Source organism: Kogia breviceps, chromosome 6 (assembly GCF_026419965.1).
Source record: "Kogia breviceps isolate mKogBre1 chromosome 6, mKogBre1 haplotype 1, whole genome shotgun sequence".
Lineage (NCBI taxonomy): Eukaryota > Metazoa > Chordata > Mammalia > Artiodactyla > Physeteridae > Kogia > Kogia breviceps.
Window position 1 is genome coordinate 117781166 of NC_081315.1, and position 24793 is coordinate 117805958.

Below are 24793 nucleotides of genomic sequence, written 5' to 3' on the forward strand. Positions count from 1 at the left end.
ATTTTTCATTCATCCCAATTCTGCCTGTATTGATTTAGAAAGAACCACTTCTGCTGGTGCTGTCTTTCTCTGACTTTCCAAGCAGTTCATCTTAATAACTCTGGCCAGAGGTTACCCAAAAGATATACATGGCTTGGGATCGTGGGCTAGGGAAAGTCAACAGCCAGTGGTAAGCAAAGAATGGTAGAGGAACACAGCTGAGCTTTCCAAGGGGTCGAAAAGCTTTCAATCCTCACAGACATTTTCAGAGGCAGCTGAAGTTCTGGGATTTGCTCTTAAACATCTGTTAATGATTTTCTATAAAAGACAGTTCTTTGGATCCTGCTTTTCCATCCCTTTTGACTCCACAGTTAAAGACTTAAAAAAACCCAACAATACCAAGAACAATTTTTATGAAGGCCAATATTAGTAAAAGGTTTACAGTCTTTTAAAAATATCCCAGAATCTACCAAGAGTAAGTCCTAGGGAGTAAACAACAAAGCATTTAACGCATATAATGCTCTGATATGTATATTAAACAACTTTTCATTTGTCTCATTAAATCCATCTTTTCTCCAATTTAGGCAAAGTTTATAGCAAAATGAAATGAAATTTGTCATGAGTGGTTCATAAAATGGGATGGCTATGCTTCTGAATTTTGTTCAAGTCACCTTCTAGGCACATATTAATACCTAGATATCCTAGTTTCGTTTCCTAAGAGGTTCCAAGAGATTGTTCCAATTTTACAAGAGAAACAGACATGTCCTTGTAACTAGTCCTGTCATTCATAGAAGTGTGGCTTATTCATATGCTCAATGGGCAATGGAAAAACTGTATGTGTTAATTAAAAGAGCAAAAATAAAGTCAGATCTTTCTCGGCATAAATGTATATTTTAAATTTTACAGTAAACATACTTTTAAGTGAAGATTTCCCCATATTTCCAAATAAGATACTGTTGAACATACCTTATAATGAATTTTACATTTGACCTTATTTTTTGATAAATACAGTTGTGAAAATTGAGTTACTCTTTTAAAATATTCTCCCTTCACATGCACCTCTTTCTGTGATTGTCAAGACAATATGGCACACTAAGGCAACATCCAGGAAGATAACCTGTATTTGTTTCTTTAGTTTGAAGTTTTAATGTCAAAATAAGGTCTTAAAATAATCCTTTCACAAAAATAAGGCAGCTTTATGCTGTGAAAGCATTAGCTCTTGGTCAAAGGTTATGTTCTTCTGTCCTCATCTGCTGTCACCACCTGTCAGCATCTTCTTTAAAGATCAGTTTTTTCTTCGTAGCGACAGCTACAGGCGGCTCGTTGGCTGTCCAGGTACGGCTTACAGCCTAAATGTATAACGCTGTCAAACAAGAGCTCCACGGTGGTTTCACATGCTGCAAAGTAAGAAAGTGCCATTACTGTTAGGCAACTGCAAAGCATCACTCTCTCGTCACATATATTACATGTTTCAGCACCATGTCAGGCACAGCCTTAGTGGGCACTTACACCTATTTTAGGTGAAAGTCTTCCCAACCCTTGCAAACTAGGAGCATATATATATACAAAGACTTTCCGTTTCAGCCTCTCTACCTGTATCTACTTTTTCTTTGCATGCAACTATTCAAACCAACTTTCTGTACTAGACAGTGAGTCTCTCTCAATAGCACTGATCAGTTCATCACTGTTAATTTTCCTTTTATATGAAAAATATCACAAATAGAGATGCCTGATAACACTCAAGTTTGCACTTTAAGGAAGGACTTCTAGGTGCAGAAAAAAATGAAGGTTAAAAATAGAGAAACCTCAAAACATTTGATTATAGTCAATAGCTTTTAATGATCATACATAATTTAAGATGCTTAAACTATTAAATGGACCCCAGACTCTTTCTTTGACCAATATCCAAATTTGGCTTGGGAGGAGAGACACAGGAAATCCAAGGTGTTTTTCTTCTGGTGGGGTTTCTTAATTTTTTTGAAAGACTGTAAAAAAGATAACAGATTTAACTTTTCTTATTCTAAGAAACCTGGAACACTCAGGTAAGATTATCTTAATATACTATACTTACAGAGACATCGCACAGAGTGGCTTTTAGTTATCCAAATACTTCTAGTTTCCAATATTCATGTTAAGAAAGAAACTTTTCATTACAAAATCTTGGCATTTTCAAAGTTTTCCAAAAGGCTGTGCCATTAAGGAATACAACCAACCACAGAAGGGTAAAGGTTATGATTACTAAATAGGAGACTGCAAGGAAATTGGTTTCATCATTTAACAACATGAGCATATCCTTAGGTCAGAAAACAGGAAACACATCTATCCGTGCTTCACCTGGACAACTAGTTTACCTTAGCTGAAAGCGTTCAAAGGGATTCAGAGGTTTTGAGTTCAAGCTTCACCTGGAGCAGAGATTTCCTCCTTGTTATTACTTCCTAGTTATTACTAGAATTTCAGAATAACACCTATAATATGAGACTATTTGGGGAATACTGGAATAGGCAGAACACAAGTTTTAAAGTCAGAAGTATGCAACTTGGGACAAGTTATTTCTTTCTGAACCTCAGTTTCCTTCCTTTAAAAAGGGGCATAATGGGCTTCCCTGGTGGCGCAGTGGTTCGTGCCCGGGTCTGGGAGGATCCCGCACGCCGTGGAGCGGCTGGGCCCGTGAGCCGTGGCCGCTGAGCCTGCACGTCTGGAGCCTGTGCTCCACAACGGGAGAGGCCACAACAGTGAGAGGCCCGCGTACCACAAAAAATAAATAAATAAATTAATTAATTAATTAAATAAAATAAAAAGGGGCATAATGCCAACTAGTACTTTGGGTTTCTGTGAACATCAGTGAAAACATGTCTCAAGTATCAAGCACAGTATCTTATGGAAGGTGCTTAAAAATGGTAGTTTCCTTTCTTGACCCTTCTTACTGGCCCTCCTCTTCTGATTTCAGTATATGGTACATTCTTTGGCTTGACAGTAAAGAAATCTTGTTAATTACTAGTATTTGTACAGTAATGTGTATTTCGACAAATATTTCATCTTACCCTTATGACACCTCTACAAGATGGGTATGACCGTTCTCATTTTATAAATGAGGACACTGAAACGCCTATTACCTTTGCTGACTGTGCTTTGTATCCCTTCACTGCAATAATCATCACCGTGAGTATGACTACATGCTGAGCCCTGTGAGTTCTCTTGGCAAATCACTGAACCTGGGGTGGGGGCTGGTTTTGAGGACCTTCCTGACACAGACAGATACATAGGAAGAGACAGAGTTAAGACTCAAATCTTCCAGAACTTCCTACTCCAAATCCAATGTGCTATACTCCGAACTTCACTGGATCCAGAATTTCAAACTTCAGGCTCTGGGTAATTAGAACTATACTACAGGGTACAAGATTTTGGATGAATTCTTCTCTAGCTCACATACCCTCCCCTCCCAAGGTTTCCTAACACTTCTTGCTTCTGTGATTGTAAACCATTTTAGATGACAAAATCATTGACTTCTCATCTCAGAAAATTGAAGGGGCTGTTTCACCATAGATAAGGTAATACAGAGTGAAAGATTTCTATCGGTATATCTTGTACTAACACAAAAGCATCTAATAAAACTTCCCAGACTGCACTCATCCCATCCCACCGAATCAGCCTTACCCTGCACATGCTGAGTTAGCCCTAGTGTTTTCTGCACATCTCGGCAAATCTTGGAGAGGCAATACTGAAACTCCTCATCACAGTCGTTTTTGCTTTTGCCGCAGGTCTCATAGCACCTGTCGTGTTGGTTGCAGCACTTTGTCAAGGAAGGGATGCCAATGTTAAGCTGAAAGAGACATTTGGATGGATGACTGCTGATGAAACTCAAACCTTCTCTGAAGTAGTGCACCAAAGAAACTTAAAAACCAAAGACAACACTGCTATATAGATAATTTCCAAAATTCGTTTCTGCCTCCAAATGCTTTCCAGGTTAGATATCTCTCCATTACCCTCACTTGCACCCACCCATGTTACTCTGTCCTCTCCCTCTCAGCCATGCCTCAAAGCTCCCTATTTTGCAATGTTAGAGAATTCGCAGTCATTTGCCGGTAGCAAACGCAACTTCCAATTGTCCAAAACACAAAACATAATTTTAAGAATAGAAAGATAAAGCTAAGAGCTTTAGAAGACTTTTGCAGGGGCTATGCAAGTATGGTTTTTGGATATTCCAAAGTATTTTGTGCCTCCTCCTTCAATAAAATGTACTTTATATGAAATGTCACCAACAACTTCTAAGCTCCTACAACTCAAACTTTGTTTTTGGTTTTTAATGGTTTAATCTTTAAGTGTTCATCCATTCCCTAAAGACATTATTCCTTTGAATCTGTAATTATCTTTAACTATTTTAAATAACTTTATATGCAAAACCCTTGTGTCTAGGAATCACTTTCATAAAACATTTTTCTCCCATAATACTGGCTCAGATTCAGCCTCCCTTACAACAAACACACAGCTATCCCACTTAGCCTAGTTTTAATATAGAAAATATTATGCTTTCCTGCACTTTTTCATCCTAAGTACTGTTACCTCTATACTCTAAACTTTTCAATCATATTTGTGACATGAGGAAATATCATTTAAATGGTATTAACATCTACAAGATTAAAAAAATAAAACATGACTTTTACTCCATTTAGTTTCATTAGGACTTATTAAATGTGTTTTAGCTATAAAAGAATAAAACAAACCTGATCACTATTACAAAAAACAAAATTATCTCTGAGCCTGAAAACATACTGATGGTTTATCAAGGGTATTACATAGCCTACCAATCATAAAAACTTATCAAATAAAAAATAATATTTACATGAACACCAAACAGTGGGGAGCCACATCCATTCGGCGGGGAGGGTTTATATCCATAACGTGGAAAAGGCTTAGATCCTATAAAATATAAATGGTATCATAATTAATTTTCAAATATGTTAGAGAATGCATACACAAAAAAGTCTACAATGTGCTAGACTAGCCCTGGAAATATTTACTATTTGGATGCTAACATAAGTGAATATGTGTTTATTTGGATGAGCATTAAAAATGCTAATTTGTCTACCGAATTATTTTTACTTCTCCTGAAGCAAAATATGTACAAATGTATACATGTACGCATAGGTGGCAGTTCATAAAATATTACGGTGGTTCATAAAATGTAATTATATTTGCAAACCTACACCATACAAACATGTAAATCCTTATTCTGGACTTCTGTCAATTTCAGAGGTTACATGCCAGACTGGGTCCATATACATGAAACATAAATCCACCTTATTTTCCTGTACATTCTAATGCTTATATTTTTAGGTTAAAACCTACAGGCAAGAACTTATCTTCCCAGCCTCAGCCAATGCTCCATTGTACACAAACCTCAATAACCATTAACCAGAGCCTAAACCTAAGGAAGACAAGGTCATCTGATCATTTAATTACTTTATTATCATTATAAGACATTACAGGACCATTCTAGCCCAGACTCCAACCAACCATTTCACAAATATACTCCTCTGCCATCTAAGGAAAAAGGCAAGAAACAAAGATAGCTTGGTAAACTATTACTCCAGTTATACTCTCCTTAATAGCACCAATAGTTCAGTAACAAGGAGAAAGATGACATTATCAAAGCAATCTTAAATGTTGGAAGATACTTCAGAAATATCTCTCCTCATGTAACACAGAAATCACTTCAATATACCGAAGAGTTTTCGAATGTTTGCTACGATCCTGTAGTGTCAAGAAACAGCCTACTCCGTTGTGGACTGACATTAACAGTTGAGTTCTTTCTTCTCTTTTCCGTGTAAATTCTACCTGTAAGCAATCCTCTGCCCTCTGGGGAACACAAAGCCACCCAATTCTCTATTTTACATGATAATCCTTTCAAACACCTGGGGCCACCATTTACCTTCCACAAATAAAATATCCCCAGTTATTCCAAATGCCACCCCACATCTGGATACTTAGGAGAGACACAAAGTATTCCACCAACTTTCATTCAATTACCATTTATTACTAGGAGACTTCAAGTTTGCCCTCCAAAAGTAAAGTGAGGAAGAAAAAAAGCAACCATTCCAGTAATCAGCCATCAAAATGAGTAATCTACTCAAAGTAATGAACTAAAAATGGTTTAAGTGAGCAGCTAAGACTCACATGCTCAACTGAGGTGACCAAGTAGAGCCTCAAGAGAGCATAACTTCATGGAGATATAAAGTTCCACCCCGTCTGAAGAACAATATGTACAGAAGGGAATCATTATGACGGAGCTAGAAAAGAGGAGGCCAAGGACAGGAGTTTCTCTAGCACTGTCCAAGAGGAGGGCTGTTCCTGGGCCCTTGGAAGATGAAGGTAGACGCCTCAGGCTATCACAGATGAGTCACTGATCCTTCAACTCCTGCTTTTGGTCCTTCACTCTTAAGAAGACTCTTCATGATTTGGCATTCCACTTTAAAAGGCCTACAGAGAGAGGATATTCTAACTATCAATACTTAGATATCTAATGGGCACCTCAAACTTAAGGTGTATCTCCTGCCATTCACCCCCAAACCTGCTCCATCCACAGTTCCCTCTTCTCAGGTAACAGATATCCATCCTAGGTGCTCAGGGGAAAAAAAACCTCAGCCATCTTTAACTCTCTCATTTTCTTATATCCCACATCCAATTCAACAGCATATCCTGTTGACTCTACCTTCAAAATATTCAGAATCTAACCACTTCTCACCACCTCCACTGCTACCATCCTGCTCCAAGTCACCATGGATTACTGCCATAACCTAACTAGTCTCTTTGGTTTCCCCACCCAACACCACCTCCAGCTATGGTCCAATCTCAACACTGAACCTGAGTGATCCTATTAAAATATATGTTAGATTAAGTCTTTGCTCTGCCAAAACCCCTCCAATGGCTTCTCATTCGATTCAGAATAAAAGCTGGGACTTCCCTGGTGGTCCAGTGGTTAAGACTCTGCACTTCCACTGAGGGGTGCACGGGTTCCAACCCTGGTTGGGGAACTAAGATCCTATATGCCATGCTGCACAGCCAAAAAAAAAAAAAAAAAAGCCAAAAGTCCTTTCAGTGCCTATAAGCCCTATATAATGGCATCTCTGACCTCATCTCCTTACTGTTCTCTCTCCTCTTCCTTCCTTCCTCACTCCATTCCATTCCATCTGACCTCTTTGCTGGGCCACAGACACTCCAGGTCTGCTCTTGCCTTAGTGCCACGGAAGCTGCTATTTTTCTATGTGGATACTTGTCCTCCTGACATCTACATACTTCTTCACGTTCAAGGCCTTTTCTGACCATACTATTTGTAGCACATATGACCTTCTAACATATCACTAACCTATTCTGTTTATTATCTGTCACCCCATATGAAAATATAAACCCTTCGAGGGCAGGAATTTTTGTCTATTTTGTACCCCCAACGCATAGAACAATGTCTGGCATATAGTTAGGTTCTCAATAAATATTTGTTGATAAATGAATGAATGAATGAGCAGAAGACTTGGAAGCCTAATATTCATGGCAGTTATAATATTCATTATAAATAAACTGGTACTGCCGTTTACCCTTCAGTCTCTTTTGAGTTTGGCGAGCATTCATCAGCCTCCAAAGACTGGTCACTTCTAGTCTGTCACATCCAGAATGTGGTACCCCAAACTGAACACCATTAGGAATGCTGGGCCTATTTTGAGCTGGACAAACTACTTGTACTAATATAACCTAAGACAGCATATGTTTCAGCTATGTCTCAATGCTAAAATACAGCACAGGACTTCTCTGGTGGCACAGTGGCTAAGAATCCGCCTGCCAATGCAGGGGACACGGCTTTGAGGCCTAGTCCGGGAAGATCCCACATGCCGCAGAGCAACAAAGCCCGTGTGCCACAACGACTGAGCCTGCACTCTAGAGCCTGTGAGCCACAACTACTGAGCTTGTGCTCTAGGGCCTGTGAGCCACAACTACTGAAGCCCACGCACCTAGAGCCCGTGCTCCGCAACAAGAAGCCACCGCAGGGAGAAGCCCACGCACCGCAGCAAAGAGTAGCCCCAGCTTGCTGTAACTAGAGAAAGCCCGTATGCAGCAATGAAGACCCAAAGCAGCCAAAATATAAAATAAATAAATAAAATTTTAAAAATAAAATAAAATACAGCACAATAACAGTAGAAAATCCAGTTTTTTTCTAAAATGAACTTTTTGACATCTACTGCTAGAGGCTCAGCACTTCTGCCACTCAATTTTTGAGCCTAAAACACTAGATTATAAAACTCTTATCTTGTTAGTTTTAGTTCATCATTCAGGACTGTTAAGCAGATTTTAAATCTAGAGATATTCACCCAGTGTTACTTGTTATACCCAGATATTCACAAACTTGAGACACTGATTTAACCAGGACAGAGATCTGCAACACCCTGCTAGAGATGAGCCCTCTCTACAAGAAGCCATGACGTCATTAACCCAATCCTTTGGGTAGACCACTTAGCCAGTTGTGATTTCACCTAAATCAAGTTCTATCCAGCCTACACTTCGCATGGGAGTATCAAGAGAGACTAGGCATCCGATCTACCTTACCATGCTAGCAACCTCTTCACTGAAAGGGAGGAAGGCTGGATCAGCATTATATCCTTGGGGAAGCCATTCTAGCTCCTTGAAGTTCTCTCTTGTCAAGGGTTTTAACAATCAACCATCTAAAATGTTTAGAAACTCATGTAGCAAGAGATACTAAGCAGTGGGTCACATTTATAGTCTGAAAAAAGTACAATAAATATGTCAAAGAGTGTTCAAAAAGTCTGGAAACAGAAAAAATAGTACATTTACTATACATATCTTTTTCAGGTTAACAACTAGACTTTCTGCTTTAAATTTAGAAGCATATCACCTTAAAAGGTGCCTGGAGATTGAAGCAACACATATCAGGCATATTACTTGAAAATCTAACCAACAAACTGTTTATCCTGTTTCCAACTTTGTGGATACCCCATACATTCCCCCTGCAAGTCTCCAGATTTCTGGCACTTATCTCTTTTCCATGAGGATCAAAGATTACCACCCTCAGACAACTGATGCAGGCCTAGAGTTTTAAAGGCATGTGGATGTCTAATCTCTTCTTCTCAAGTGTCTGCTTTTTTTTTTTTTTAACCAGAAAGTTATTTCTCTCAATATTATACAACAGTAGCACTTCTATTTTCCCTTCCCTTTGTTTTTTATATAAACCCATGCACTTTTCGATTTTGAGTCTATAAAAACATTTTTGAACATTCTGATGTGTACAATGATAGCAATACATACCTGTGTGCATATGTATTAATATATACAGACATTACCTCATTTAGTAAAAGATAATTACCTTTGAATGGGAGAATGATTAGAAGCAAATGAAGTCAGGGAAAACAAAACAAAACAAAATATGCTTATTATAAGAGAATAAAGAGGAAAAGAGTACAGAGAAAATCAGCTGGCAAAAATGAAAATGGAGGCAAGGATGGAAGTAGTAGTAATCTCAAACAGGGCTAGTGCTTAAAACTGTCCTAAGAGAGGAGCTGCTAAAATGGAGTAGTAAAGAACCTAGAACTACTGTATGTGAAATACTAGACAATAACACCATGAAATAAGTGCTGGTAAAACTGGCTCCCCAGTGTAAGTGGAAAAGGGGCATGTGTTTCTTTTTTGTTTCTTTTGAAGGAACCTACTAATATCAGTTCCTCAGAGAGGCCTTTCTTACTCACTCCATTTGGAATAGTGCCCCTTCACTTTTATATCCATTCCGTACACCCATGGCTGGTTTTATGTTTCTTTCTAACATTTATTAACCAAATTAACATAATTAGTTTCTATGGAGACAGCAATTTTGTCTTGCTCACCTAGAAGATGCCTGGCACAAAGTGGGTGCACAGGAAATCACCGGATGAAAAAATGAGAAACATTCCTTGCTGAAATTAAAATATTCTTTATCCACAGTAAAACATAAAACAAAACAAAAACAAAACAACCCCCCCCAAAAAACCCAGAAAATTGAACTAGTTTCCTGAAATTTTTTTAAGTGTTTTAAATTCTAAATTCATCTTTATGTTGAAATAATTATTTCTGAACAACTTACACAGAAGGCTGTTTCTTTAAGACTCAGTTGATATGGAGCAGGTTGAGGGCAAGGCGGCAGAGCAGAAGGATCTGAGCTCACCTCCTCTCACGAAAACACCAAAGTCACAACTAACTGCTGAACAACCACTGAAAAGGACTGGAAGCTACCAAAAATGATATTCTACTCCCAAAGACAAAGAAACCACAAGAAGGTGGTAGGAGGGTGCATTTGCCATACAATCAAATCCCATACCCACCAGGTGGATGACCGACAAACTGGAAACTAATTATATCACAGAGGTTCTCCCACCTGAGTGAGAGTTCTGAGCCCCAGGTCAGGCTCCCCAGTCTGGGGGTGTGGCATCAGGAGGAGGAACCCCCAGAGCATTGTGCTTTGAAGGTCAGGGGGGCTTGACTGCAGGAAATCAACAGAACAGGGGAAAAAAGAAAGGCCTCTCTTGGAGGACACACATAAGGCCTTGGGTGTATCGGGACCCAGGGGAAAAAGCAGTGACTTCATAGGACCAGACCTACCTGCTGATCTTGGTGGGTCTCCTGGGGAGACGGGGGGCACTTATGGCTCACTGTGGGGACAAGGACATTGGCGGCAGAGTTATTTGTAAGTACTCGTTGGCATAAGCTGTTGTGGAGACCACCATTTTGGTGCCCAGACCTGGCCCCACCCTTCCCTGTGCTGGGAAGCCTCAGGCCAAACAACCAACAAGGAAGGAACACAGCCCCACCAATTAGCAGACAGGCTACTTAAAGTCTTCTTGAGCCCACAGCCGCCTCTAAACACACTGCTTGACATGGCCCTGCCCACCAGAGGGACAACACCCAGCTCCACCCACCAGTGGCACCAGTCCCTCCCACCAGGAAGCCTGAACAAGTGTCTTAGACCACCCTCACCCACAGAAGCAAGAAGAACTAAAATCCTGCAGCCTGTGGGACTGCAAACACAGAGAGTTAGACGAAATGAGACAATGAGACGGCAGAGGACTATGTTACAAACAAAGAAAAAGATAAAATCCCTGAAGAACAACTAAGTGAAGTGGAGATAAGCAATCTACCCGAAAAAAAATTCAGAGTAATGATAGTAAAGATGATCCAAGATCTCAGAAAAAGAATGGAGGCACAGATCGAGGATATACAAGAAATGTTTAACAAAGAACTAGAAGAATTAAACTACAGAGTTCAACAATACAATAAATGCAATAAGAAATACATTAGGGGGCTTCCCTGGTGGCGCAGTGGTTAAGAATCCGCCTGCCAATGCAGGGGACACGGGTTCAAGCCCTGGTCCGGGAAGATCCCACATGCCATGGAGCAACTGAGCCCATGAGCCACAACTGCTGAGCCTGCGCTCTAGAGCCTGCAAGTCACAACTACTGAGCCCGAGAGCCTAGAGCCGGTGCTCCGCAACAAGAGAAGCCAGTGCAATGATAAGCCCACAACACCGCAACGAAGAGTAGCCCCCACTCACTGCAACTAGAGAAAGCCTGCGCACAGCAACAAAGACCCAACACAGCCAAAAATAAATGAATTTTTTTAAAAAAGAATTTGGATTTATTTCAAATCCCATTAAAAAAATACATTAGAAGGAATCGATAGCAGAACAAATGAAGCAGAAAAACGGGTAACTGAGCTGGAAGACAGAATGGTGGAAATCACTGCCGTGGAACAGAATAAAGAAAAAAGAATGAAAAGAAATGACGACAGTCTCAGAGACCTCTGGGACAACATTAAATGCACCAACATTCGAATTATAGGGGTCCCAGAAGAAGAAGAGAAAAAGGGTCTGAGAAAATATTTGAAGAGATTATAGTTGAAAAGTTCCCTAACATGGGAAAGGAAATAGTCAATCAAGTCCAGGAAGCGCAGAGAGTCCCATACAGGACAAATCGAAGGAGAAGCACGTCAAAACACATATCAAATTGACAAAAATTAAAGACAAAGAGAAAATATTAAGAGCAACAAAGGAAAAGCAACAAATAACATACAAAGGAATCCCCATAAGGTTATCAGATGATTTTTCAGCAGAAACTGCAGGCCAGAAGGGAGTGGCACAATATATTTAAAGTGATGAAAGGGAAAAACCTACAACCAAGATTACTCTACCCAGTAAGGCTCTCATTTAGATTCGAGGAAGAAATCAAAAGCTTTACAGACCAGCAAAAGCTAAGAGAATTCAGCACCACCAAACCAGCTTTACAAAAAATGCTAAAGAAACTTCTCTAGGTGGAAAAGAAAAAGCCACAACTAGAAACAAGAAAATTATGAGCGAGAAAGCTCACCAGTAAAGGCAAACACACAGTAAAGATAGGAAATCATCCACACACAAATATGATATCAAAACCAGCAATCGTGGGGCTTCCCTGGTGGCACAGTGGTTAAGAATCCACCTGCCAATGCAGGGGACATGGGTTCAAGCCCTGGTCCAGGAAGATCCCACATGACGCAGAGCAACTAAGCCCGTGCGCCACAGCTACTGAGTCTGTGCTCTAGAGCCCGCGAGCCACAACTACTGAGCCCATGTCCCACAACTACTGAAGCCCGTGCACCTAGAGCCTGTGCTCCACAACAAGAGAAGCCACCACAATGAGAAGCCCGTGCACTGCAATGAAGAGTGGCCACCACTTGCTGCAAAGCCCATGTGCAGCAACAAAGACCCAACACAGCCAATAATAAATTAAAATAAAACAAACAAACAAAAACAGCCCAGCAGGGCTTCCCTGGTGGCGCAGTGGTTGAGAGTCCGCCTGCCGATGCAGGGGACACCGGTTCGTGCCCCGGTCCGGGAAGATCCCACGTGCCACGGAGTGGCTGGGCCCATGAGCCATGGCTGCTGGGCCTGTGCCTCCAGAGCCTGTGCTCTGCAATGGGAGAGGCCACAACGGTGAGAGACCCACGTACCGCAAAAAAAACAAACAAACAAAAAACAAACCAGCAATCATGAGGAGAGTACAAATGCAGGATATAGGAAATGCACTTGAAATTAAGAGACCAACAACTTAAAACAATCTTGTATATGTATAGACTGCTATAGGAAAACCTCATGGTAACCACAAACCAAAAATCTACGATAGACACACATAGACAAAATAGAAATCCAAACACAACATTAAAGATAGTCATCAAGTCACAAGACAGGAGAACAAAAAAGGAAGGGAAGAAAAGACCTACAAAAACAAATCTAAAACAATTAACAAAATGGCAGTAAGAACATAGATATCAATAATTACCTTAAATGTAGAGGGATTAAATGCTCCAATCAAAAGACACAGACTGGGGCTTCCCTGGTGGCGCAGTGGTTGAGAATCCGCCTGCCGATGCAGGGGACACGGGTTCGTGCCCTGGTCCGGGAAGATCCCACATGCCGCGGAGCGGCTGGGCCCGTGAGCCATGGCTGCTGAGCCTGCGCGTCCGGAGCCTGTGCTCCGCAACGGGAGAGGCCACGGCAGTGAGAGGCCCGCATATCACAAAAAAACAAGAACAAAAACAAAAACAAAAACAAAAAAGACACAGACTGGCTGAATGAATACAAAAACAAGACCCATGTATATGCTGTCTACTAGAGGCCCACTTCAGATCTAGGGACACACACACTGAAAGTGAGGGGATGGAAAAACGTATTCCATGCAAATGGAAATTAAAAGAAAGTGGGAGTAGCAATACTCATATCAGATAAAATAAATTTTAAAGACTGTTACAAGAGACAAAAGACACTACATAATGATCAAGGGAGCAATCCAAGAAGAAGCTATAACAATTATAAATATATATGCATGCAACATAGGAGCACCCCAATATATAAGGGAAATGTTAACAGCCATAAAAGAAGAAATCAACAGTAACACAGTAATCGTGGGGGACTTTGACACCCCACTTACATCAATGGACAAGATCATCCAGACAGAAAGTCAATAAGGAAACACAGGCCTTCAATGATACATTAGACCAGATGGACTTAATTGATATTTATAGAGCATTCCATCCAAAAGCAGAATACACATTCCTTTCAAGTGCACGAGAAACATTCTCCAGCACAGATCACATGCTGGGCCCTAAACCAAGCGTTGGTAAATTTAAGAAAACTGAAATCATATCAAGCATCTTCTCTGACAAACTATGAGATTAGAAATCAACTACAAGAAAAAAACTATAAAAAACACAAACGTGGAGGGTAAGCAATATGTTACTAAGCAACCAATGGATCACTGAAAAAATCAAAGAGGAAATCAAAAACTACTTATTATATGGAATTATATTCATATAATTATATGAAGTTATACCTATTGGTTTGTACTAAAGGAGACTATGACCACTAAAAAAAAAAAAAAAAAAAAAACCTACAGACAAATGAAAACAAAAATATGATCCAAAACCTATGGGACACAGCAAAAGCAGTTCTAAGAGGGAAGTTTATAACAATACAATCTTACCTCAGAAAACAAGAAAAATCACAAATAAACAACCTAAACTTACACCTAAAGCAACGAGAGAAAGAACAACCAACCCAAAGTTAGCAGAAGGAAAGAAATCATAAAAGATCAGAGCAGAAATAAATGAAATAGAGATGAAGAAAACAATAGAAAAAAATCAATGAAACTAAAGGCTGGTTCTTTGAGAAGGTAAACAAAATTGATAAGCCTTTAGCCAGACTCATCAAGAAAAAAAGGGAGAGGGCTCAAATCAATAAAATGAGAAATAAAAAAGGAGAAGTTATAACTGACACCACAGAAGTACAAAGGATCATAAGAGACTACTACAAGCAACTATATGCCAATAAAATGCACAAATTCTTAGAAAGGTACAATCTCCCAAAACTGAACCAGGAAGAAATAAAAAATATGAAAAGACCAATCACAAGCACTGAAATTGAAACTGTGATTAAAAATCTCCCAACAAACAAAAGTCCAGGACCAGATGGCTTCACAGGCGAATTATATCAAACATTTAGAGTAACACCTATCCTCCTGCAACTATTTCCAAAATTGCAGAGGAAGGAACACTTCTAAACTCATTCTATGAGGCCACCATCACCTTGATACCAAAACCAGACAAGGATACCACAAAAAAAGAAAATTGCACGCCAGTATCACTGATGAACATAGACGTAAAAATCCTCAACAAAATACTAGCAAACCAAATCCAACAATACATTCGAAGGCTCATACACCATAATCAAGTGGGATTTATCCCAGGGATGCAAGGATTTTTTAAAATTCTGCAAATCAATCAGTGTGATACACCATATTAACAAACTGAAGAATAAAAACCATGTGATCATCTCAACAGATGCAGAAAAAGCTTTTGACAAAATCCAACACCCATTTGTGATAAAAGCTCTCCAGAAAGTGGGTATAGAGGGAACATACCTCAACATAATAAAGGCCATATATGACAAACCCACAGCTGACATCATACTCAATGGTGAAAAGCTGAAAGTATTTCCTCTATAATCAGGAACAAGAGAAGGATGTCCACTCTCACTACTTTCATTCAACATTAGTTTTGGAAGTCCTAGCCATGGCAATCAGAGAAGAAAAAGAAATAAAAGGAATCCAAACTGGAAAAGAAGTTAAACTGTCACTGTTTGCAGATGACATAATACTATACATCACAGAAAATCCTAAAGATGACACCAGAAAACTACTAGAGCTCATCAATCAATTTGGTAAAATTGCAGGATACAAAATTAATACACAGAAATCTGTTGCATTTCTATACACTAACAAAAGATCAGGAAAAGAAATGAAGGAAACAATCCCATTTACCACTGCAACAAAAAGACTACCTAGGAATAAACCTACCTAAGGAAGCAAAAGATCTATCCTCTGAAAACTATAAGATGCTGATGAAAGAAATTGATGATGACACAAACAGATGGAAAAACATACCGTTATTGATTGGAAGAATCAATATTGTCAAAATGACTATACTACGCAATGTAATCTACAGATTCAATGCAATCCCTATCCAATTACCATGGCATTTTTCACGGAACTAGAACAAATAACTCTAAAATTTGTATGGAAACACAAAAGACTCTCAACAGCCAAAGCAATACTGAGAAAGAAAAACTGATCTGGAGGAATCAGGCTTCCTGAGTTCAGACTATACTCTAAAGCTACAGTATTCAAAACACTACGGTACTGGCACAAAGAATTATAGATCAATGTAACAGGACAGACAGCCCAGAAATAAACCTATGCCCCTATGGTCAATTAATCTATGACAAAGGAGGCAAGGGTATACAGTGGAGAAAAGACAGTTTCTTCAATAAGTGGTGTTGGGAAAACTGGACAGCTACATGTAAAAGAATGAAATTAGAACATTCTCTACACCATACACAAAAATAAACTCAAAATGGATTAAAGACCTATATGTAACACTGGATACTATAAAACTCTTAGAGGAAAACACAGGCAGAACACTCTTTGACATAAATTGCAGCAATATCTTTTTGGATCCACCTCCCAAAATAATGAAAATAAAAACAAAAATAAACAAATGGGACCTAATTAAACTCAAAAGCTTTTGCACAGCAAAGGAAACCATACACAAAATGAAAAGACAAGCCCCAGAATGGGAGAAAATATTTGCAAATGATGTGACCAACAAGGGATTAATCTCCAAAATATACAAACAGCTTATGCAGCTCAATTAAAAAATAACAAACAACCCAATCAAAAAATGGGCAGAATATCTAAATAGACATTTCTCCAAAAAGCACATAAAAAGATGCTCAACATCACTAATTATTAGAGAAATGCAAATCAAAACTACAATGAGGTATCACCTCACAGTGGTCAGAATGGTCATCATCAAAAAGTCTACAAACAATAAATGCTGGAGAGGATGTGGAGAAAAGGGAACCCTACAACACTGTTGGTAGGAATGTAAATCAGTACAGCCAATATGGAGAACAATACGGAGGTTCCTTAAAAAAACTAAAAATAGATCTACCATATGATCCAGCAATCCCACTTCTGGGCACGTATCTGGAGAAAGTCATACTTTGAAAAGATACATGCACCCCAGTGTTCACTGCAGCACTATTTACAATAGCCAAGACATGGAAGCAACCTAAATGTCCATCAACAGATGAGTGGATAAAGAAGATGTGGTAATATGCACAATGGAATATTACTCAGCCACAAAAAAGAATGAAATAATGCCATTTGCAACAATATGGATGGACTTAGAGATTATCATACTAATTGACAAAAGTCAGACAAAATGATACAAATGAATTTATTTACAAAACAGAAACAGATTCACAGACTTAGAAAACAAACTTATGGTTACCAAAGGGGAAAGGTGGGGGAGGGATAAATTAGGAGGTTGGGATTAACAGATACACACTACTATATATAAAACAGATAAACAACAAGGACTTACTGTATAGCACAGGGAATTCCACTCAATACTCTGTAATAATTTATATGGGGAAAGAATCTAAGAATAGATGTATGTATATGCATAACTAAATCACTTTGCTGTACAACTGAAACTAACACAACATTGTAAATCAACTATATTCCAATGTAAAATAAAAATTAAAAAATAAATGAGTTTAAAAAAATGGTTCAGTTGATATGGATACCACGATTACAACTGTATTCATATCATTTTAAGTGTTATTATAAAAGGTGTTATAAGCCGCTGATCATTAAAAATATTTAGCATTTCTACTGGTGCCAGTTTTTACTAGCAGTGCTATGAACCAAATTGTGTCCCCACCAAAATCGTATGCTGAAGCCCTAACTCTCAATGTATTTGGTGATAGGGCCTTTGGGGGGTAATTAGGGTTAGACAAGGTCACGAGGGTAGGGCCCTCATGACAGGAGTAGTACCCTTATAAGAAGACGCACCAGAGAACTTACTTTCCCTTCACCCCCTGCCCCTACCATGCAAGGCGGCAGCTGTCTGCAAGCCAGAAAGAGTGCTCTCACCACAGAAAAGTGTTGGCTAAACCTTGATCTTGGACTTTCTAGCCTTCGGAACTGTAAGAAATAAACTCCTGTTGTTTACATCACCCAGTCTGTGGTATTTTATCATAGCAACCTGGGCAGACTAATACACAAAGGATGCAAAAACTCAACAGTAGAAGAAACATCAGAGTCAAACCAAAAATCCATGATGTGTTGGGGTCGCCGTCCCCTAGAATTTGTAAGCAGAAATTATAAATTACAATATCTTAGCTTCTCTGTACAGAAAGCTAAGAAAACAAATGAGATAGGAATAAGAGTTTTAAAAACAAACCAGGGGACTTCCCTCGTGGTGCAGTGGTTAAGAATCCGCCTGCCAATGCAGGGGACACGGGTTTGAGCCCTGGGCCGGGAAGATTCCACACGCCGCGGAGCAACTAAGCCCGTGTGCCGCAACTACTGAGCTTGTGCTCTAGAGCCCACGAGCCACAACTACTGAGCCTGCGTGCCACAACTACTGAAGCCCGCGTGCCTAGAGCCCGTGCTCCGCAACAAGAGAAGCCACCGCAATGAGAAGCCCGTGCACCACAACGAAGAGTAGCCCCCGCTCGCCCCAACAAGAGAAAGCCCACACGCAGCAACGAAGACCCAAGGCAGTCAAAAATAAATAAATTTTAAAAAATAAAAATAAACACAAACCAGGGACTTCCCTGGGGGTCCAGTGGTTAAGACTCTGCCCTTCCACTGCAGGGGGCGCAGGTTTGATCCCTGGTCGGGAGCTAAGATCCTACATGCCACAGGGCGCTGCCAAACAAAACAGAACAAAACAAAAACCAAATCCACTACGTACAACTACATGGAAATACTATTCATTGATTTCACTTTTTGACTAAGCAACTGCTCTTATCTTGATGCTTTATATTTTATCATCTCTACGGGCAGTTGAAATCTAAAGATTCTCCTGGACTGAGACAATGATAGTTCTTTTCTACATATTTTTCTTAATTTGGTGTAATACCTTCAACAGACCAATTTCCTTCACCTGAAAGACACTGAAACGGATGAGAAGCATGAGGGGAAGCCTGTTGGGTCACAGAAAGATCTTATCACTGTGTTTTGTATGAAGCCGTACAGAATTCCAACCTGCTTTCCCAAACACTTGAAACTTTAAATTCCTGATTATTAATCTCCAAAGGCCCTTATGCTACTTTATTTGTCTAGTACATTCACTTTCCTATTTTCCTCAATCTCCCAAAACTTCTATTCCCACCTTCTCACTCAGCTGATGACCTCGATTCCTACTTCACTGAGAAAACCAAGGCAATGAGAGGATAACTTGAACCCTACCCACCTAACTGGCATCTGTGCCCATATCCTCTCTGCTCTTGGCCAATCTATTTATGCACTAGAACTCACTCCTCTCACCTAAGGACATGACTCCAATAATTCTCCTCCCTCTCTTCCTCATTAGTGTTTTTACTCTCTGCTGAATCATTCTCAAAAGCATACAAATATGCTGTTATTTTTCCTAATGAACCGAAAACTAGTTTTTCCATGATCACCCCCCCCCACCCCGCCCCCACTGCTTTCAGTTAATGGCAACTCCATCCTTACAAGTTATTCAGGCTGAGAACTCTGGAATCCTTTTTTAGTTTACTCACGCCCTCCTTCTAAGCCATTAGCAAATGCTTTAGGCTCTTCCTTCAAAATATACCCCAAATCCAACCACTTCTCACCACCTTTATTGCTACCACCCTGAACAAAACTACCACCATGTTTGGTCTGAATTTTTGCACCTGCCGCTCCACCTCCATTCTTGCTTCCGCACCTCTCTCGACCCTTTTTATTCTGAGCACGACAGCCAAAGAGTTAAGATACCAATTACTGAATGAACTGATGACTTTTTCATAATTCTAAAAACATTTTACAAGCCAATTTTGTTTTCTATTTTTCAAGGAAATTGGAAAATTTTCTTCCTCAATCTTTTCTGCTGTCAGGGAGAAAAAAGTTAAAAGAAAAAAACAGTGATCATTAAATTTGCTCCCCTAAGTAACTTAATTTCACTCTCCATAAAGCCTTGTTCCCACCCTACGGAGGATGGCTAGAAGGAACAAGTCTCCATAATGCTGGTCCTTCACTAGAGCAAAGATAAATGAATGCAACAAACCGGTGCCCTTTAATGCAACACCTCTCCCTCCGTTAAGTCCTTTTTCTTAAGGCTCCCTTGACCTCTTTACTGTGACTATTAAACACCCCTTAATCACCATGCTCCTTTAATTTTGAGATTTGTCTGTTTCTGTTTGGTTCTGATTTGGTCACTAACGTTCCAAAATATAGGAAAGGCTGAGATAGTGTTCCAGGGAGACTTCTCAAGTAACAGCAATTAAAGATCAATCTTCATTATGTTGGAATTATCAACACAGTGACCTGGAACCACAGTCCTATGAGCAGACAGTACTTACTAAGTACTAAAAGATTTTCACTGAAGCATACCGTTTCCTAAATTCTCGAGTTCATTTGTGTTTTTTATGCTGGAGACCTTGCTCTAAACGCCAAACGGTAAATTTTGTGAGGCTTGTGGAAGAGAAGAGGATTAAGAAAAAGGAAAGATTAAAATAATATTTTAAATAAGAATAGTATCCATTTAACTTCAGAGATATTTTAAATGTAATAAACTAAACTAAATAAATAAACTCTAGAACGCTTGACTCATAATAAATTTATGAACACTGATCCTTCCAAGTCTTTCCTATCTCAGTAAATGGCAACTACATCCTTCCTCTGGCTCAGGCCAAACCCTTCAGAGTCATCCTTGACTGGCATTTCAGCTCTGGTCCTTTACACTTGCTGTTGCCTCTGCCTGGATTGTTCTTTCCCTAGATCGTCACAGTGCCACCTTCCCCATTTCAATTTCTTCTCAAATATTATCTCATCAGTGAGGCCTTCCCCCAACCTATTTAAAAAACTAACGCCTCCCAACACCGCAGCTGACGGTTCCCCTGCTGTACTGTTCTGGAAGCACTGGCACACTTCAAATCTACACACACTGCAGATTTGGCTTGTTTTACTTATTCTTTAGTTTACTGTCTCTCCCCACCAGAATGTAAGCTCCATGGACAGAAATTCTGTCAGTTCTGTTCACTGCCAAATCTCCAATTGGTACAATGCCTGACACATAGCAGGCACTCAATTATTTGTTTAATGAATGGGGATGACTAAGTAAAACTATGACATCTGCCTCAGGAAAGGCAACCATTTAATCTTCAAATTATTCACTTATTCCTGACAAGCTCTACAAGGACAAAAACATCCTTCCCGATTGAACACTGGTGGTAACATTTAGGCATACATTTAAGAAGGAATGAAATTTAGCAGTTCATAGCATATAAGATATAGTTCATTCTTTACCTCCATTAACAGAAAACTAGAAATTATGACCGCATGTTGCATCACGTTTTCACATGACAGTCGTTCCTTTTCAATTCACCTACGTATAGTCCAGTTTTACCTCTACAGTCCTTTAGTTCCCTATTATTTTGAGCTGCCAAGCATTAAATTAACTAGGCCCAAACCTTGTCCACTTTTATTGGAAACATGATCTCCCAATTACTTTCTTAGCATTTTGAAATTGAAGCCCAAGTACTTTGTCTGAACTATTACAACATCTAAGCATTCAAAAAAGTCAAGTGCTTCAAAAGAAAGATCTCTGCCTGAAATACTAAGTTATTATCACCAACAATGCCACCAAACAAGTTCTCAGATTCAAACAGAATTAAAGTTTAAAAATATGAAAAAGTAAATCAAAAGAATAATATTAATAGCAACCAACAATGAGGAGGCAGCGTCACTGGTATCTAAGGAAAGAAAATTCCTGTCAAGTACTGCTAGAATCATTTCCTAGAAGAGTTCATCAGAACTCTTTCTCAACAGTAAAGTACACCAAAAGTCTGTACAAAGGTCGCTATTTATTGTCTGCAGCTTTGCAGAAAAAAAAAAATTTAAACCAATTCTTGAGAAAGATAAAAAAGCATGACTTTAAAATTCCTGGTATGTTTTGCGTATTCAGCTGACTAATTTAAACGCACTAAAATCAGTCTGTTTCACTCCATCCCCATGACGCTACGTCACTAAGTTCTTAGGCAACTTTCATGCAATTTCAACAATAACAACAAAAGTAAATCAGGCGCAACGAAAACAGAACGGCGAGTACGCTCCCAGACGATCTCTCACATTCTAACAATAGTGGCGTGAACTCGTCAGCAGGTTTCTCAATACAAGAATGGCAAGAATCTAGCGATGGTTAAGTTTTTCCAGGGCCAGAGGACACCGTCAAGGTCTGCCCGGCATCTCACATCTCCACGATCTCGGTCCCCCCCAAAAGCCCTGAAAGCACGGGCCTCGCAGGGCCTGGGGTTCCCCTCACCGTCATTGCACTTATACTGGCAGAGCCCGTCCTCGCCTCCCAGGAGGTCCAAGGCGGCGTTCAGGTACGTGTCTATCTTGTGAACGCCGTTCCGGATGGTCTTCAGGGAGGCTCTCCAGTCGGTGGTCTGGGCCTGCTCCTGGCACCTGAAAGCGGCGGTCAGGAGGAGAAGAAGGACGGCGAGCACCGGCCGCAGGAGCAGGGCCATCCGCGCAGCGCCGGGCCGTGATAGGCCGCACGGGTCCCCGGAGCCGCGCCCTAGGCAGCGTCCCTCGGGTCGCCCTAGGCAGCGGCGCGGGCCCGGGGCTTGGCGACGGCGGCCAGCTCCATGCCCACGCCTCCTGCCCGGCTGGGAGGCGTGCCCTCACCACCTGCAACAGGCTCCAGCTGGGAGACAATGCGCCAGCGGAGATCTGGGAGCAGCACATACGCCCACCTGGGCGGGCCGCGGCTCCTGTGCGCCTGCGCCAAAGCGTGGTGCGTCAGAGGCGCGGGGGGGGCGGGAGCGCAGAGCTGCCGCTGCGTCCTCCCCACCCACGTGGTGTTCGCCGCGCGCCCCCGAGGCCGGCTCACCTGGCCTTCTTTAGTACTACCTTAGGGGTTGGTTGTACTAACTAAATACCCACGCCGGGCCCCATACCCGAGGCAGGCAGATTAGTTCGTCCCGATGTCAGTGGACATCGGTATTTTTTGAAAGTTCCCGGGGTAGTTGTAGGGTGCAGCCAGGTGGCGAACCCTTGTGACCTCATCTGACCTGTCGGGGTGCAGCCCAGCTACCCCGAGCGACAAGCTTTTCAGGGTGTAGACAACGTCAGAGAAATGAGCCACCCCCCACCCTCCCTACCCGTAATCCGCTGCAGAGAGCGCTGCTTGAAATCGTGATTCTGCGGGATACGTGGGCCGAACGCGCATCTCACCTCCTCGGGTCCTCACCCGGTCCTCTCGAACTGGGGGATCGGGATTGGAACATGTTAACCCAAGGCCGTGGTGGTGCCTGGCTGACAAAGACGAGCTAGATGCTAATTTAGAAATTTTGGAAGAAGAAAATGGTTTGACAATAAAACCATGAGTTTTCTTCCCTGGTAAGGAAGAAGCTGTACTCCATACTTGAACGCAGTTTAAAAAAAAAAGGGGGGGGGATGGGGAGGCTTCCCTGGTGGCGCAGTGATTGAGAGTCCGCCTGAGATGCAGGGCACACGGGTTCGTGCCCCGATCCGGGAAGATCCTACATACCGCGGAGCGGCTGGGCCCATGAGCCATGGCCGCTGAGCTTGCGCGTCCGGAGCCTGTGCTCCGCAACGGAAGAGGCCACAACAGTGAGAGGACCGTGTACCGCAGCAAAAAAAAAAAAAAGGAAAGCACAGTTTTCCTACTCAAGATATTTTGTAACTTGATGGCTCCAGTGCCATTTCCCTGTATTTTTTTCCCAGTGCAGCGCAGAATCCTTAAATAACAATTGCAGTAATTTCTACCAGAGCTATAAAAATAGTTATCTTAGTATCCTGGCAGTTTCCCAGAATTTTACAATTTTACAGTAAGATCCAGGGCAATATTGCGAGTGTTGAGAAAAGATGTGTCCTTTCTATGAGAAATACCAATAAGTTCTAGTTTGCCGTTTTTTTTTTTGTTGTTTTTTTTTTTTTTTTTTTTTGCGGTACGCGGGCCTCTCACTGCTGTGGCCTCTCCCGTTGCGGAGCACAGGCTCCGGACGCGCAGGCGCAGTGGCCATGGCTCACGGACCCAGCCGCTCCACGGCATGTGGGATCTTCCCAGACCAGGGCACGAACCCGTGTCCTCTGCATCGGCAGGCGGACTCTCAACCACAGCGCCACCAGGGAAGCCCCTAGTTTGCCGTTTTGTGTTTCTTACAAGCGTCATGAGTTTATAATAAATGTGCAGTGCAGAGCTCATAAGAATTATCTCTATTTAGAGCTTAGTCTGTGCTAGGCACTTCATGGACTTGATCTCTCACACTCAGAACACCGCTTTTCAGGAATACAACCTTTGGGCGAATTAGAGACAAAAAAGGCGGTCGCCATATGAGCCCAACCCCAGGCTAGGTTAGTGGAGAGCGGCCGGCCTTAAGTCTGCCCTCAGATGCTCAGCCAGGCACCCCTGGGCTGTGATCAACTTGAACTACAGTGGAGGAAGAGGAGAAATGTGCTTGAGAGGTATTATCCTTTTTACAGTAAAGGAGTTGAGGTGCCCGCAGAGCAGTCATGTGACAGTATCCAGTCAAATCAAGGTGGCTTGTGGCATCTTAGTTCCCCCACCAGGGATGGAACCCTGGCAGTGAGAGCACCGAGTCCTAACACTGGACTGCCAGGGAATTCCCAAGGTCTCTTTCTGCCATCACGAG

General features: G+C 41.1%; 1 protein-coding gene across 1 annotated transcript; it reads right to left on the bottom strand.

Annotated features, from left to right (window-relative positions):
- Positions 1-850: 850 nt before the first annotated feature.
- On the bottom strand, positions 851-22917 carry PLA2G12A (phospholipase A2 group XIIA). The gene is made up of 4 exons (XM_059067714.2): positions 22435-22917; positions 4820-4896; positions 3634-3799; positions 851-1376 (listed from the first exon to the last, which is right to left on the bottom strand). The coding sequence occupies exons 1-4, from the start codon at positions 22640-22642 to the stop codon at positions 1258-1260; spliced, it is 570 nt and encodes a 189-aa protein (XP_058923697.1). The 5' UTR covers positions 22643-22917; the 3' UTR covers positions 851-1257.
- Positions 22918-24793: the final 1876 nt, after the last annotated feature.